The sequence below is a fragment of the Amphibalanus amphitrite genome, unplaced genomic scaffold (assembly GCF_019059575.1).
Source record: "Amphibalanus amphitrite isolate SeventyFive unplaced genomic scaffold, NRLGWU_Aamphi_draft 000146F_arrow, whole genome shotgun sequence".
Taxonomy (NCBI): Eukaryota; Metazoa; Arthropoda; class Thecostraca; order Balanomorpha; family Balanidae; genus Amphibalanus; species Amphibalanus amphitrite.
In genome coordinates, this window is record NW_024881641.1 from 622,894 (window position 1) to 639,917 (window position 17,024).

General features: G+C 55.9%; 2 protein-coding genes across 4 annotated transcripts in view; one reads left to right on the forward strand and one right to left on the reverse strand.

The window, feature by feature from the left end:
• On the forward strand, nucleotides 1-14,768 carry LOC122382749 (solute carrier family 41 member 1-like). 3 transcript variants are annotated; one of them, XM_043368490.1, is made up of 11 exons: nucleotides 489-762; nucleotides 2,594-2,885; nucleotides 4,939-5,118; nucleotides 6,146-6,290; nucleotides 6,757-6,903; nucleotides 7,512-7,659; nucleotides 9,551-9,777; nucleotides 12,548-12,570; nucleotides 12,743-12,868; nucleotides 13,365-13,460; nucleotides 13,707-14,768. In XM_043368490.1, exons 1-11 carry the CDS (start codon nucleotides 587-589, stop codon nucleotides 13,794-13,796), a joined length of 1,650 nt encoding a protein of 549 aa, XP_043224425.1. In that variant the 5' UTR covers nucleotides 489-586; the 3' UTR covers nucleotides 13,797-14,768. The 3 variants fall into 3 exon arrangements, with proteins under 3 accessions (XP_043224426.1, XP_043224425.1, XP_043224427.1); XM_043368491.1 differs by lacking the exon at nucleotides 12,548-12,570 and having other exon boundaries at nucleotides 1-762; nucleotides 12,720-12,868; XM_043368492.1 differs by lacking the exons at nucleotides 489-762; nucleotides 12,548-12,570 and adding an exon at nucleotides 1,485-1,777 and having other exon boundaries at nucleotides 12,720-12,868.
• Nucleotides 14,717-17,024, reverse strand: part of LOC122382747 (myelin expression factor 2-like) — a 24,854-nt gene continuing 22,546 nt past the window's right edge. Inside the window, exon 10 of the mRNA XM_043368489.1 lies at nucleotides 14,717-15,124. Within this exon, the coding sequence (XP_043224424.1) occupies nucleotides 15,107-15,124 (18 nt within the window). The 3' untranslated portion in view covers nucleotides 14,717-15,106. The remainder of the gene's footprint in view (nucleotides 15,125-17,024) is intronic.

The following is a 17,024-nucleotide window of genomic DNA, read 5'->3' on the forward strand; positions in this document are numbered from 1 at the left end:
TTCCAGCCGCGCGCCGCCGGCGGACCGGACGGGTCGGGAGTTGTGTACCGGTCGGTGCTGTGTTTCCATTCCGGCCGGCCGGCTGTGTCTGTCCCGGCCGACCAGTTTGTTATCGCAGCCGGGAACTAAACACAGGCCGACACCGGTGGCAGATTTGTGACCTGTCAGCGCCGGTACCACCGACACTGGCTGGGCGCCCGTCGGCCGTCACTGCCGTGGCAGAAACATGCCGCCCGAGAAAGGTTGCACGTGGATATGGCCGGAAGTTGGGCCCGGCCCGTAGGAGTCGTTTGTTTTGGTTTTAAGACACCTGCTCTCGCACGCGTAGGTGCCAGCTGTGGCGCGGCGCGGACGGTGTGCGGGGTAAACGGTCGACGGGTGGCCCCGGTGATCGGCTCCCACGTCACGAGCTGTCACTGCTGACGTGCGGCGGGAGGTGTAGCAGGAGCACGCGATGACCTTCGTCGCGGTGCCGGGGTCTCCGGGCGGCCGCACCGGTATACGGCGGGCCGACTTTCCGCGTTGCGTGCTCGGTACCTACCTGTCCGCTTTGGGGGCGTCTTCCTTAGAGTTACTGTCCGGCGGAATGGCCGCGGCCGCAGCGGGCAGCCGCCCCTCTTGGATCGACTCCAGGGCGGACCGTTTGGCCCCGGGCGCCGACCCGCGTCAGATGCCTGCGGCCGGCCTGCGACCCGACCGCGCCGACCTCCTCAGCATTCGTATTCCGGCCAGCGATTCGCCCGGTACCGCGGAAGATTTCCGGTAAGTGTTGATGTTTCGAATCAGTTATGTTCATTGCCAGAAGCTCTCAGGTCGTTTATTGATCCCGGAGCGTGACGATTCGTATTGTACAGGCTCATTCATTCGGCCAAACCCCTTTTTGACCATTTAGCCCAATGGTTAAGCTTTCGAGTCTAGCTTTGCCGTGCTCTTCATCTTTGCCTGGGGCCTGGGCCGAGTCCCAACGACGATATCGTCGAATATGCACTCGCATATAATTGAGCATGGCTGAAGAAGATTATGATAAAGTTAACAAAGACTTCCAAGTACCAGGAATATGATCGGGGTATCAAAAACAAATTTCCGTGGTATTATACCTTCCAGGGGCGGATAATTGTCAAAATCCCAGGGGGTGCTTTTCTACCGCCTGGCGAATGGAAGCGTCGAATCCTTGCGTAGAAAAGCACATTTTAGGTACGTTTTCCCAGCAACATTATTCTCCTTGCGACTTACGCGAAGCAATGTGTGTCTTAGACATAATTTAAGCACCCCTGAAGCACTATGATATGGTGACTTTTGAATTTTAGGGGGTGCTCGAGCACCCCAAAAACCCCTAATTCTCCACCCCTGATACCTTCCATGATTTGGTCCAGATTCCAGAGATCCTTTGGCCTAGTTTTCCTCCACAAACGAAGGTTCAGTGAACAAAAATTAGGGAACATATGGCAGCACTTTATTTCGTTATATATGGCGCAGCAGTTTCGTTTACGAGTCGACGTCAGTTCGTATTGGAGTGTTGATGGGGAAGGTCTTTACGTCGCTCTAATGTATTAAGTTCTGTGATTTAGTTAGTATCTTCTGGAATTTCTTCAGTTGAACCGACATCAACTACCAGTAACATTCTTCTGGACTACCTTTTTTATCCTGTGGCTGAAAGTGGTTGGTGCTCTTATTTGAAGGATTTGGAACACTTCCTTCATCACATCAATTGACAGGCGATAGTGAATTAATTGTAATTTGTGTGAAATTCTAGTTATAGACGACAACAGAATTCATGGTAAGTGGCACCTTAATTTTTACTGGTTTCGGATTCACAATCCAGTTGGATAAGGAGTCAAATATTCCAGTCTCAGCTCCAGCTTATTTCAATTTTGATCAGATTGAAAGGGCCTATTTATTGATATTTCAGCATCTGCTTTTTAACAATAAAAGATTTGTAATTGAGCAGCTGGAAAATTGTAATGCATATGTACCTACATGCCTAATCTTTTTTTTTTTGCTGTTTGAAGGAAAAGGTGAGATGCCATTTTTCAAAGGGAAGATGCTGAAAGATGACGGCTAATCTTTACCTTACTGGTTTTTTGACTGGTAGTTAAATGCCATAGGTAATGTCCACAGCAGAAGTAATGTGGGTTTTCAGTCATGGGTATGTTCTGCTTCTGAAGCTTAGGAACGATTAGCCAGACTACAATGAAACTTTGAATGATGCTTATATGTATCGTCACCCTTGCAGCTACAACTTTAGCTATTTACATCTTCTTTTCGATCACTCCGCATTAAACAATCGCCAGTCAAAGCCAACCGTTGAGATTGGTAAAACCCTACATTACTTTAGCAGTGGGCTGTACTAATTAGGGTCATGGTAAATTGAACTTTTTCGATTTATGCATACTGGCATGTTTTGAAATGCTCTTGACAAGAGCTGTTAAGAGTCATGAAATACTATAGATGCCCCCCCCCCCCCAAACATCCCTCACCCTTTTCTTCCTGTGTGTGGCAGCTTTGTGCCTCTGCATTGCTGGTGCCAACTGCCATGTGTGACCATTTCTGTTGGTCAGCAGCAGCTAAGTGACCGATTGTGCTCCTGTGGCAGGCGCGGTCCGACCATGGCTGCAGTGGGTGAGGCGGCGCGACCCCGGCACCGGGCTGCCGCGGCCGCCATGACGCCCTCACCGGCGCTGGAGATGTCCTCGCTGGCCGAGGACGAGGTGCCGCTGACGCTCGAGTCCACGCTGGACTCGGAGGACGGCCTGGTGGAGGTGCGCAAGGCGCCGCGGCCGGCCGCCGAGGAGAGCTGGTTCTCGATCGGCGTCCAGGTGTTCTTCCCGTACTTGGTGGCCGGCTTCGGCATGGTCGGCGCCGGCATCGTGCTTGATGTCGTACAGGTGGGTTCGACGCGGCGCTGGTCCGCCGTACGGGTGGGCCCGGCCGGGACTTTGGTGCCAGCGTGAGTCCGACGCGGTCAGGACATGTTCTGCAGAACCGGGTTGGGTGAGTGCCATAGACGTGTGCCTAAGGCCTGTTTGGCCGGGTTGGCTGGGTGCCACACTATGTATGTGTGAAGTGGGTCGCGCAGGCCGGCACTGTAGGTGGAACGCGCGGCTCGACAGGGCCGCCGGCCGTGCTCTGTGCAGAATGGTGCAGCAACTTGTCGGACGGCTGCCAGGCCGCTGGCATTACTTACTCCCTGGGTGACGGTGGTAGCGCTGGCAGAGTGAGACCGTGTGGTGACAAGGGCTGGTTACTATCTGGCAAACGGCGCCAGATGGCTGTCGGTGCAGTCACGGACAGCCCCGGGCTGGTCAGACTGGGCTCGGCTCTGGTCGGAGGGTTTTGGGTACCGTAGGTGCGGGGTAGGCTGCATGTGACAGAGTCCGAGGAGCTCGGGTGCTCGGACGGGGGCTCATTAACGTGTCGCAGGAAGGGGTATCGATTAGACGGCTGGTGGGGGCCGGTGGGAGGTCAGACTGACCGCCGGTCTGCGGGGATCTGCTCCGGCCGCGACTTGGTCGATGTCTGGAGGAGCCGCCGGCGTCCCGAGAGGGGCCGTCGAGAAAATCCGGCGACAATAGGAGCGGCGCAGAGGGCCGCTCGGGTCGCGCTCCGGTCAGGGTGTAATCGATGCACGGTGACGGACGCCCATCGCTGGTGGTTGTACCTATACACCGTGACTGTGGCTCTGTGGACAAAGTTCGTGCAGTCGCGGGTTTCAGCAGCCATGAATTCGGACAAGGAAAAAATGGCGAACACGAATACTGCCTCAAAATTCAAAACACACGTATGTTATGGTAGTTTTAGGAGATTATATGCCCGATTCCAACTACATATATTCGGTTGGTGAAGTCCATGTAGCCGACGTAGCGGAGGAACAAAAATGATCCGTTTCGGCCCTGCCGTGCTTAGCTCCGTCGATGAAACTTCAGCGGACTGCACCGCGTGTCGCGCCACTAAGACCGACTGCCAGCTGGGCCCGGGAACTATGTGTAAGAGTCGTGGCTCGGGAGTCAGGGACATCAGTTCTCATCATTTGTGGCACGGAGATCCAGCGTGTGCTGCTCACTGCTGAGCCACGTTGGGAAGCCCGGGACAATCCCTCCAGGGCTATTTCGAAATTATGACAATGTGAACCGAAACGGTATCCGGGCCATGGTTCATCTCCTTGAGAAACAAGATAGCGAATTGATACGTTCTGCGCGTATTTGTTGACGCAGTGCATTACGCTTGCAAACGATCGTCGAGCTGGGTCTTCAACATCCAGTGAACTGCAGTGGTGCTGTATTACATGCGCTTTGTGCGCTGGTTAGCCGTATGCCAGTTAAGTGTGTTACGCGGTATTCGGTATCAATACTGTATCGCAGCATATTAGTCAGCGTATACCTATACGGAATCAGATCGTATTTATCTCTTCCGGCGTGCCTAAATAGTTCACTGAGCATATCCCGTTTATCTTTGTACCGTTATCGGGCCAAATGCGTCCCGTGCTCGGAAGGTGTTGACGTCTGTTCACCTACTGATCTGCGTCCCCTCCCACTTCCCAGTCTGTCTGGTATAGCACATGCCCCACGTGCGCTGTGTTTATTTACGGGGGACCGCCGCCCTCAGCAGATAGTCCGTGTTGTTTACCACGCACATCCGGCCGACGTATGGCACGCGTGTCGCTGGTCTGTCTCTTCTGCATCCTGTCCGCCCCGGCTGACCCCTCCCCTGTCCTCATTGCCCCGTCTGGTCTCATCCCGCCCGATGTCCGTGTGTCGTCGGGCTGTCCCACCCAGGCTCGGTCTCACCCCTGTGCCCGTATCTCTACCCCGGTCTGACGCTCGCCCGTGCCCCTGGCTCGTTTCGTCCTGCCCTTGTCTGTGTCGTCTCCCCTGGTCCGTCTCGTCCCTGCGCTCGCGCCCCCGCCTCGGTCTGACGCTCGCACTGACCGCCTACCGGCAGCACTGGAGGGTGTTCACCGAGGTGACCGAGGTGTTTATCCTGGTGCCGGCGCTGCTCGGCCTCAAGGGGAACCTGGAGATGACGCTGGCCTCCCGGCTCAGCACCCACGCCAACCTGGGCCGTATGGACGAGCCGGGCGCCATGTGGAGCCTGCTGCTCTGCAACATGGGCCTCATACAGGTGCGTGGGACCCGTGGACTGTGGGCCCGCTCGGTTAGTCGGTGCGCCTGTCTGTGTGGGACTGTGTCTAAACGGCTGTGTTTACCGCCTCGCCAAGCGGCCGGAACCCGGGAATGTATATCGGTGTTTTCGAGTCTTTTGTTGTCACTGTCGGTGGGTATGTCGGTCAGTGGACTGCTAAGGGTCACACCCACAATCAGGGATGCTCGTGGGTACAAACTCGTGGTAAACTCGTGGTATTTCGGGCAGCGGCAGCTATCCTAGTTTGCTGGACGGTGTGGGATCACACTCAGTTTGCCAGGCGGCGTAGGAACCATTCAGTGCTGTCGTCCGTCCACAGTCCCTGTTGAAGCTATAAGGAAAACTGGCACACCGGTCTGCCGGGTGGGCTGGCCGGCCGCCGGTCGGTGCTCGCGACTGGCGTTTGTCGGGCGGATCTCCGCTCCGATAAAGGAGTTGTTCGGTAGACTGGGAGCGGGCCGGCGAGGCCGAGGACACGTACCGCACCTGTAGCGTGCCGGAGGTGTATGTTAGGCCGAACCGTTTCGTGTCCTGTCATACCGGGCTGCGCGCCAGTGTTCTATTGGTGCCACTGCACCCATCGCTGACCTATTATCACCGATGACGATTCCCGGGCGGTAAAAGTGACCATGTGCTATTTTGACCGGAATTTCGCATTTTAAACCGAATGAAAATGATTTTAAACATGATTTAAATCATCTTTAAGGCATTTTCTTTTTTGTTTTAGATGTAGGTATCCTTTGATTTACAAAGGTCAATGCTTCATGACCAATGGAGGCCAATTTACTTCACCTCAATGCTCAAATACGTAAGGCATTTTCCATGTGTGTTCCGGTGCGAGTGTTCCGTGCTATATTTAATCTTGCTTTAGACTTCGTAGCTCTTAGTTGTGGCGTGTACGTCGTTTTTCCACGGCAGTTTGGTGTGTATTGTGTCCTGCCACTCCTGCGCGCGGCAGTGGTGTTTGTGGACCGCTGCAGTTCCGTCTATGCCGTTCTGCCCGCAGTGCCAGGCGATCGTGGTGGGTTTTCTGGCGTCCACGGCGGCCGTGGTGATGGGCTGGATCCCGGACGGCGAGCTGGACATCCACCACACGCTGCTGCTGTGTGCCAGCAGCGTGGTCACCGCCTCGCTGGCTTCGCTCATCCTCGGTACGAGTCACCTCTCACCCCGCTGAGGGGCGGGGGGGGGGGGGCTGAGGGAATCGCCGTCGGTGGGAGGGCCGTTCGCTGGTCGACGAAACCGCATACCCTCCCTCCCGCCTCGCGGTCTCACGGTCTAAGCGGTCGGTCGGATCGTTCATACATTAGGTAAAATGGGAGGGTCGGCATTGGATGAAATGTTGAAGCTTTAACGCACCAATGAGATGGGAGTAGGCGCAGCTGATGTGTGGCTGGCTGGCGACTAACCCGAAATCCCCCGATGGTTGTGTAGGGCTGTTGCTGTGACGTAAGGACACTCACACAGCCCTTTGGAAAACTTACCGAGTGTTGATGTAACGCGGGTACAGCGCTGCTCTGATACGAGGTGATAAGTGTGGCGGGATGTGACGTACTGATCCTCTGATGACTCGGGCTGACGCGCCGGCCGCTGACGTGTTGCTGCGGTACCTAACAGGCACGGTGATGATTGCCGTGATCGTGGGCTCGCAGCGGTTCAACATCAACCCGGACAACGTGGCCACGCCGATCGCGGCCAGCATGGGCGACCTGGTGACGCTGGCGCTGCTCGCCTGGATCGCCTCGCTGCTCTACCGCGCCATCGGTGAGCGCCAGGGGAGGCGTGTGGGGCCATCGGTGAGCGCCAGGGGGGCGTGTGGGGCCATCGGTGAGCGCCAGGGGGGCGTGTGGGGCCACCGGTGAGCGCCAGGGGAGGCGTGTGGGGCCATCGGTGAGCGCCAGGGGAGGCGTGTGGGGCCATCGGTGAGCGCCAGGGGGGCGTGTGGGGCCATCGGTGAGCGCCAGGGGAGGCGTGTGGGGCCATCGGTGAGCGCCAGGGAGGGCGTGTGGGGCCATCGGTGAGCGCCAGGGGGGGGGGGCGTGTGGGGCCATCGGTGAGCGCCAGGGGGTGTGTGGGGACACCGGTGAGCGTCGGCTCACCTTCCTTTAACTTTACTCCATCATCCGGCATTGAGCGATCGGATGTCTGGGAACGGGTTATGCACACCAACGGGGCTTTTATAGCTCAGTCAACTTGTCGTTTAAATATTCGATGAAAAAAGACCTATTTACTCCACTATGTAAACGTAATGAAGTGATACGTTTTGGTCTGAAGTGTTCTTGGAATACCTGTGACTAGATAGAGACTCGTTTGAATATCACTGGAGTCGCCAGTGATGCCGGATCGCCGCTGACGGCTTTTCCTTTGCGCAGGGCCGGACCCGTGGCTGGCGCCCACCATTATAGTTGTGTACCTGCTGCTGATTCCCGTGTTCGCGTGGGTGTCACACCGCAACCAGTACACGCGCATCGTGCTGATGGAGGGCTGGACGCCCGTCATCACGGCCATGCTCATCAGCAGGTGAGCTAACTACCCTACCCGTCAGCGCAGACAGAGCGATCAGCTGTGTGAACAATATATCAGGTAAACTTCCTACGAGTACAGACAGTATCATCAGCAGTGCACTGCACACAGCACCATGGACTAGACGTGGCCTCCATTAACGGAGGTCTGACCGCCGGACCCCGTACAGAATGGTTAGCGCCGCCGGACTCGCTGGGTTCCTGAGCAGCGTTCACACGGTCCCATTGCAGAACAGATATTTCCTTTGTCGAAAGTCCTGGCGGCTGATAAGAGCTGATTATCCGTAATTTCGTTCAGTATAGCCAGTTACCATAATGTATAGGTCATTATGTCATGTCGTTCGGCTGGCGGCCGGCAGTTCGATATCCGCTGTGACGCCAGAAAATTCCGGCGACCCGACGGCCCGGCGTGCCGGTCAGCCCGGAGGGCCGTGTGGCCTCAGGTGGAAGGGCGGCGCCGCACTGTGTCAGTGAAAGAGAGGTTAAGCCACTCGCATGGGGGGTTCACTGAGCCTGTGTATACGCCAGTTCCCGGAGGGATTCTCATTTGGGCTTTTTTGTCTCAACCGCCAGGGAGGAATCATTCAGTTCATATCCGTGTCAATCCTCGGCGGGGGATTCAATCAGTCTGACTCTGCGTAAGCCCCCAGGGGAGAGTTCACCCCAAGGGACAAATCGTTCAGCACGTCTCCGCGCTAGCTCCCGCGGAATTCATTCAGCCTGGCTCTATATAAGCCCCCATTGGAGGGCTCGCCGCTAGGAAGAAATCATTTAGTCTGTCTTCCTGCCGGTTTCTAGAGAAATTCATTCATTTTCTCTTCATCAGCCCCCAGTGGAGAGCTCATCCTGTCTCCGTTCCAGTCCATAGGAAGGGTTCATCAAGTCTGTACCTACCCACCACCTAATGAGAGAGCTCACTGAGCCATCTCCGTACCGACCCTGAGCAGAGCTCGGCCTCTCTCCGTACTGACCCCGGGGCAGAGCTCGGCCTCTCTCCGTACCGACCCTGAGCAGAGCTCGGCCTCTCTCCGTACTGACCCCGGGGCAGAGCTCGGCCTCTCTCCGTACCGACCCTGAGCAGAGCTCGGCCTCTCTCCGTACCAACCCCGGGACAGAGCTCGGCCTCTCTCCGTACTGACCCCGGGGCAGAGCTCGGCCTCTCTCCGTACTGACCCTGGGGAGAGCTCGGCCTCTCTCCGTACCGACCCTGGGGAGAGCTCGGCCTCTGTCCGTACCAACCCCGGGGCAGAGCTCGGCCTCTCTCCGTACTGACCCCTGGGAGAGCTCGGCCTCTCTCCGTAGTCCGTACCGACCCCGGGGCAGAGCTCGGCCTCTCTCCGTACCGACCCCGGGGAGAGCTCGGCCTCTCTCCGTACCTATCTCTGTCTCGGCCTCTCTCCGTGTGCAGTCCGCAGCTGCACTGGGGGTCAGGCGGTGTCGTCGCGCCGCGACCCGCCGTCTGCCGGCCGGCTGTGCCCCGTCTGATCGATCTCACGTGCCGATCATTATCACGGCGAGCTGCGAGCGACGGCCCGACGGCCGGACAACACACAACGACCTGTGATTGGCCGGCCATTGATTCGCCGGAACACTGCACTGCTGTCGGCATGTGCATGGCTGTTGGGGAGTTGATCAGATGAACCCAAGGCCCGACATGGTTTGCTTTTGACAGAGGACAGCGCGATAGTTAAACAATGTTGTGCTTTGTAGCTCAGCTCAAGCCATACAGAATTTTTTTTTCTTTCCAAATTAATTGCTCTCATCGGACCAAGCTCGTACGTACATACATTGCCGAACATATTGTAGCGCCTGTGGCTGTTGTTTGAAAGCCGGGCCTCCTCACTCCCCAGTGAGATGTCTGTGTCTTACGGACCCTCCCCTCCCCGCAGCGCCGGAGGCCTGATCCTCGATTTTGCCGTGTCGGCGTACGAGGGCGTGGCCGTGTTCCAGCCGGTTATCAACGGCGTGGGCGGGAACCTGGTGGCCGTGCAGGCGAGCCGCATCTCGACCGACCTGCACCGCTCGGGCCGGCCGGGCCAGCCGCCGCACGCCGGCCACCATCGGGCCGACGGCCACGAGGTGTGCCTGACGCCGTGGGCCGCCTTCTGTCGTACCGGTGAGTTGGGGGGGGGGGAGAGGTGTGCCTGACGCCGTGGGCCGCCTTCTGCCGCACCGGTAAGCTGCAGCGGGGGGGGGGGGGGGGAGGTAGACGCCGTTGGCGGCCGTTTGCCGCACCAATGCACAGTGGGGATTTTCCGATCTAGCGCCTATTAATTCAAAAAATATTTTTTTGGATTTTTGTTTATTTTTTGTGTCAGTAGGGCTAAGAAATGTCTGAATTTTTCATATATGGCATTGTTTTATCTGTATGTCCACAGCAAAACTAGGAAAAATGCGCCCAAAGTTCACACTCATGCGTGATTACTCAATGGGCTCAGCAAGGCCCGAAAGTATAGCTCAATTTCATTGTCCTGTCCTGTTGGTTTTAATCTTGCGAGGTCTTAAAGTTGCATATCGTCTGAAAGGCACCTTTATTAGGAATGGAATGGCAAACAGAAAGTATGCCACAACCTTACTAAGGTCACAAAAATGCCCTTTACAAAAAACCCTTACAGACACCATATTGAACTAATGGTATTCTAAATAAATGTAGGAAATCAGCAATGTTCTCCACACTTTTCCACTCCGAAATATATCCTATCGAATTCGCCACTTTCTTCTGCACAAGACAACGCCTAGTTTGGCTGCCGAAACTTGCCTGAACACGGAATATTCACATTAGAGTATCTTAACACCCCACTCGAGGAACGCTACGGCAAACAGCACGATATAGGTATGTTCCGGACATAGGCGAATAATTTTACTTCGTGATTTATATGATGCATATTTTCTGAGACACATTCATTAGGAATAGGATGACAAGCGTAAATTATACATACCGTAACCTTATTAACCATCGCACTTGTGGGGAGGGGGAGGGGGAAGGGGTCGGATAAAACCCCATGGTTTTCCGCAAATTACTCGCGCAAAAAGCGGCCGATCGCGCCGAAACTTTCGGTACCCTCGAGATCATCAATTTTACATCTAACCTAAAAATTTCATGACTCTGACCCAACTGACCTTTGACCTGTGGCATATTTCTCGAGACCATGTTTGGCCGGAATCGCGATTCGGCGTATGCCAGCTCACATTATCCGCGGTTTCCAGTCTTTTTGTGGTTTTAAACGTTCAAATATGTGAAATGATGTTGGTGCCATGCATAATGGTGGGTGTCAAGGTCACGTGAAGGTCAAGTCAAGGTCATTGACCTTTTGATGACCTTGGTTCACTTTTTCGAGTTTTACTTGTTTCTAGGGTAGTTTTTGGTGCTGATTTCGATTTTAGCAGCCATTTGAATATTTACGAAGTAGTTCTAGTGCCTTCGTTCCATGTTACGAAGCTATCAGTAGTAGGTGACACTTCTATGGATGGCCGGCAGGACGCCTACTAATTGATCTAACCTGACCTGACCCGACCTGGCCTAAATGCATAAAGACATCGTCTGTGATCAAAACTAACATGAAATTCGTGATCAGCACCCCAAAATACCCCGTAACACCCTAACTTTGCGAAGTTTCAAGAGGTCCGATTTCCCAACTTTAGTTGGGTCATTAAACTGACTTGGAAAGTCAGCTTATGACCTTGGACTTTGAAATTGGATATATTCGGCCTAATTTCGTCATAGGCAGCACGCTTGACTTTTCCGCGAAGCTCTAGCTTGATCAGGGGCCAAAAGGCTGAGCGGGGGGTCCAATTGAACCCCCTATACTATGTTGATTATGCACATTTACAGGTAAAATTCTCACCAGGACACACCAGCCAACATCTGTGCACAATCTGGCTACAATTCTACCTATGGTTTGCCCTCTACGAATAAATACGTGCTAGATCGGAAAAATCCCCACTGTGCAATGGGAGGGGAGAGGGGGATTCTCTTTCCTGCTCACATGCTCTCCGTTCCCTGTCGGCTCGACGAAGGGTGATGAGGGGGGCAAAGTCAACGACTCGGTGACAGCTGGCGCGACCTGTGTTGGCACAGTGTACCACTTGTGTCGCGACATCAACGCGTGCTTTCCGTCACAAACACTATGTGTGGGCCACATGTGTGGGCTTAAACGTCCTGCCTCAAGTGCGAACCGGCTTAGTAACAATTCGATTGTTCGTGTCCTGTAGGGACCGTGTGGGTGTCGCTTAGTATGCCGCCTGGCGGTGACAGACAGACGCTACTGCGGTTGTTCTGTTGCCCAGCGCGGACGGCGTGAATGCTACCTGACGTCACCGGTTGGTAACACTACAATAGGCGCCCGCGCCACCTCAGACGTATCAGGAGGAAACCTCTCACGGCCTATTAATCCTACTCGTTACCTACATAAGCTGTGCCGCTAGGCGCTATAACCCTCCAGTCCGTTCCGCCATCTCCATCCTCAGGATACTCAAATCCCTCTCCACACCTCAACTACCTGATCCGGGGCTGGACGGTCACCTTTATCCCATGCGGGGAGCTCCCCAAAAAGCAGGCCCGTTGCCGGGGGCGGTGACCTTTAGCAGGGCTGAGTGACCTGTCCGCGTGTCTCGGCCCCCGCGGCGCACCAAGGTGGCGGCCAAAACCCAGGGTATAGTGAGTAAAGGCCAAACCATTATGTCTCCCCCTATAATTCCTATCATCCTTCCGCCTCTGAAATAATATCGTTAGACAGAAAGAGCCTAACCCAACAAAACGAAAAAAAATAAAGTGTTATAACCGCTCCCTATGTCGGCAGGCGGCTACTCGCGGACGGCGCGGGTGCTGCTCGGTTTGACATCTGCTGGTGACCTTTAGTTACTGTAACTGCCCGTTGTGTCGCCAGGCGGCCACTCGCGGACGGCGCGGGTGCTGCTCGGTGTGACATCTGGTGTCGTCCTTTAGTACTGTAGCCGCTCCCTATGTCGGCAGGCGGCCACTCGCGGACGGCGCGGGTGCTGCTCGGTGTGACATCTGGTGGCGACCTTTAGTATTGTGACCGCCCGTTCTGTCGCCAGGCGGCCACTCGCGGACGGCGCGGGTTCTGCTCGGTATGGTGGTGCCCGGTCACCTGGTGTTCTGCTATAGTATCAGCTATCTGCGGGCGGGCCACACGTCGCTAACGCCCACCTTCCTCGTGGTGTACAACTGCGCCGCGCTACTGCAGGTGAGACGCGCGCCTGCCGCCGGGCAGCCGTACCTACAAACGCGGTGGGTCACCGGTGTACGCTACTGCACGGCGCGGCTGCAGAAAGCCCGAGTGCCGGCGGCTCCACTCTGCTATACCGCTCGGTCACGAATTAAGACATTTCGGGCCTGATTGGAACGATGAGTGTTGACCATCACCGCATAGTTTTCGTATCGTGCGCCATTTGAAGTAGATAAACATTTTATTCCATATCGATCTTTCGTTTTTTTTTTAACCAGCCAGTTGGCTCCCTCAGCTATTCCCATCGCTCACGATCGTTCCCTTGTTGGTGTTATTACATATGCATCCGCGTGTATTTCGAGTACATTTTTTTCTTTAAACATTCGTATAGCGTTTCAGCTCTGTCCGTTACGGAGCCGTCTTTCACGGCGTGCAGCCGCTCAGCGCCCGCGATACCCAGTCGCTCCGGCGCCTGGCTGCACCTGACGCGGGGCGGCGCGCCGTGTCTCCTCAGGTTCTGGTGCTGCTGTACGCCGCGCACTGCATGGTCAACTGGATGTGGAAGCAGGGCGTGGACCCGGACAACTCGGCCATCCCCTACCTGACGGCGGTACGTGCTACCTGGACAGACAGGCTGTCGTGCGGATGACGGTCGGTGGGCTATCCTAAGTCAGCAGCCCTTCTAAGGCGGGGTAACACAGCGTCTGTATTATTGGTCGCGTCTCCTCAGTCCCGCGGCCCTTCTCCGCCAGTCCCGCAATTAGTGTCCCGTCAGTTTTGCAGTTATTATCCGCCAGTTCCCTGCCCGGGAGCTTGTGGCACCGAGCGCTGACCCCTCCCCCGCGTCTGTCCCCAGCTGGGAGACCTGATCGGCACCGGGCTGCTGGCGCTGGCCTTCCAGTTCCTCTATATCGTCGGTGACCGGGACTCGGACCTGGGCGACTGAGGCGGCCGGTCTACGCCGCGGTCCCGCCCGCCCGTCCGGGACAACACCTGCTCCGTCCCAGCGGCCGGCCGCGCCCCAGCCAGGACCGCAATACTCTGTGTGAGATTGCCTCCCTCCCAGCTGCCGGCCGAGGTCTGAGCTGGCAGCGCGCTGTGTTTCCGCTCGGTGCGGCCGGGCTGTTCTCAAGACTCGTTCGTGTGCAATGTTCGCGTCACGTTGCCCAGAAGTATTCCCGTGTGTGCCGTGGGGCGTGGTGGCGGTTGTGTGATTTTATACCGGGTGGGGCGTGTAGAGTGTGGCATTCGGGATGGTTAGTGCCGACTGTTGACTGCACTGGCTGCTGGCGCCGGGAGAGTGAGGGGTAGGACAGTTCGGACGTTATTTCAGGCACATTCGTGTGCCGATGCGACATCCCTCCATAGTGCGTGTTGTTATAACGGATAATTTGTGGGGCCTCCTGATAGGCGTAGATCATGCCGATACTTACAGGAGGTCGGGGATGGAATCGCAAGACGATTGATGACTTGGTTGGACTCGAATCCCTCCCCCCCACACACACACACACATTTCAGACACGCGCTCATTTCCGAAGCATGCTGCGCGGGCCCATCAGACACTGCAATACGAGATCCCTGTGGAAAACTGGGTGCTAGGAAATGGTACTTAACAGGTAGTCCAACTGCCAGATGTTGTTTTCTCTGAATAACTTTTATGATTAGAAGTTGGAAAATTTTATCGAGTGGTGACGTGCGCCTTCTCTCGACTGTGTTCGGTCCGTTCCACTGACAGTGTTTTGTTCCTCTGTAGGTGTCTGTAGGCCTGGGCCGATCAGGCAGGTGTCGAGTGGGTGGATACGCCCGTAGGTGGGGCATTTTGTACTATCGAGGCTGCTCTGGTCATGGGCGATTTATAAACAAGAGTTGTTGTGAACTTGCGAATTTTATATCCAAAGAATACATATTAGTATTTGTATGGCTTTTTGTTCTCAGGGTTTGATGATGATGATGATGGAAAAACGTGACTTCCGAGCTACAACGCCCCGAAACTTCCGCAGTATCAATGCGTATCTAGGTTAAGAACGGAAATGAACAAGCATTCACAAAACACATCACAAATCATGGATCCACCAACCCGCACAGTTCCGTTGTAAAGCACAGTTTGTTGCTACCGATCACTGAGTATCGCTGCCCGTCCCGGCAGCTGGTCTCACAGCCGTATCACAGAGTGGGTGCGGGCGCGTGCCGCCCTCCGCCCGGCCGCGGCCAGATCCTCCGGCCCCGACGACGGCCGCCGGCTCCAGACGCGGCCCGCTACGGCCGCTGGACGCCCTGTAAAGCCGGGCAGCCGGTCACACGGGGCGTCCACGACAGGCCACGCAGAGGTACAGTACAGGGTACGAGGGGCACGGCTGAAGGCACGGCTGACACCACGCCGATTGATCGGCAGTGCTCGCACTCTGAAAACGTGATACATTTTCAGGAAAAGGAATTAACCGATGTGGGCGTCTAGCTCCCCGAAGATGAAATGGCAATACTGATGGGTGATGATTTAACATTAGCGATAAATGCGCATGTTTGTGATTAATTATTAAATGCATTCAACCATTAGCCCGCATCTTAAGTCGGTCGAAAGCATCGAGAGTCAAATATCAGCTACCCAGCGCCCGGATTATTCAGCGAGCTATTCCCTAGCGACCGGACATTTTGAACGTTGATTATCGGCAGACTTCACATCGCAAGCAGAAAAGCAGAAGCCGACCACCGCTGGGGTCGGCGTATTTACCTCTGTCAGGACGAGAAGACACGGCGTCATTTTGTTGCTGATGCGACTGGTTCTTGGCGGAGAGGAGCGTGCACCTAGAGATGATCCAGTAACCCGTGGAAACCTGACGTGACCAGAGCCGACTCGTGTCCGGAGACGGTTCGACATTTTCAGCTCCGTCACATAGCGGAGTAATGTTATTTATTTATTTATTTTTCAGCCGCCGCTGAGCAATTGCGAAGGTGTCTGTTTCCAAATGTTCCCAAAGGAAAAACCGCCGCGGCTGAAATGCGTACGTCAAATGCACAACCCATCCGAGCAGCTCCTTTCTAACATAACAGGACTCCAGAGAACCGAGTCGAAACGGGGAAAGCCGGCGACTGGAGCACCACCTGTATACAGGCTAGGAGTGTGGACGCTGGGCATTGTCGGTGCACCGCTACATGGACGAAGCTTGTCGGTGGTGGCAGCTGATTAGTGACCTGAAGATGTGCTCAGGAGGCCTGTGAGCCCACTCAGCGCTACTCAAGCTCTCAGTGGCGCGGACAGTCAATACATCGCCTCCCATATCGCAAAAAAAAATAGCTGGAGGCGGATGTTGCCGAACACTTTCAGAGACACCACTGCTGAAAATATGGAGCGAGTCAATTGTGGGTCAATATAGCCGCCCGGCAAAACCAGGGACAACAGCCTTTGAAACCTACCGGAACGAAGAAAATGCGTGTAGAATGCAACCGTCGACCGATTCTCCTATAATTTAAGGAGATCGGAAATGAATGAGAATGAAATAAGTGGAAAATATCAATCATACGTCATCACATGTTACACACCTATCATAAACAAAGGAGTCATGATATGATGGTCCGTTAGTCCCTCTGAATGTGAACGACGTGGACCGTACAGCCGAGTTCACTGAACGGCGAGTCGATCTGAGTCACTCACCGTAGGTAGTCACCGGTCGGCTCACTGGAGGGCGGGTCGGTGGGACTCACTTACCAGCGCTGGCGGGAGAGTCGGTAGATGGGGAGAGCGGCGGCCAACTGCGCTGACGGACGGCGGAGGTGACCACGGGCGGGTCGGGACAGCCGCCGGGGCCGACCGCGGCGCGAGGATGCGACCACGCCAGACTGGTGGCCGGCGCCCCGAGCGCCGTCCTGCGGCGGGCACCCGGCGCCCCCGGACACCCGACCACTGACTGAGGGCGCAGTGCGGGACGGAGCCGTCACAGCCGCGCCGGCAGCGGGCGCAGAGCGCTCCCTCCCGTCCCGGCGGTACACTGCACCCGATCAGCCCCGTCAGCGGGCGCCCTCCCCGGAGATGCACTGCACCCGATCAGCCCCGTCAGCGGGCGCCCTCCCCTGGCGACACAACTGCACCCGATCAGCCCCGTCAGCGGGCGCAGAGCGCTCCCTCCCGGCGATACACTGCACCCGATCAGCCCCGTCAGCGGGCGCCCTCCCCTGGCGA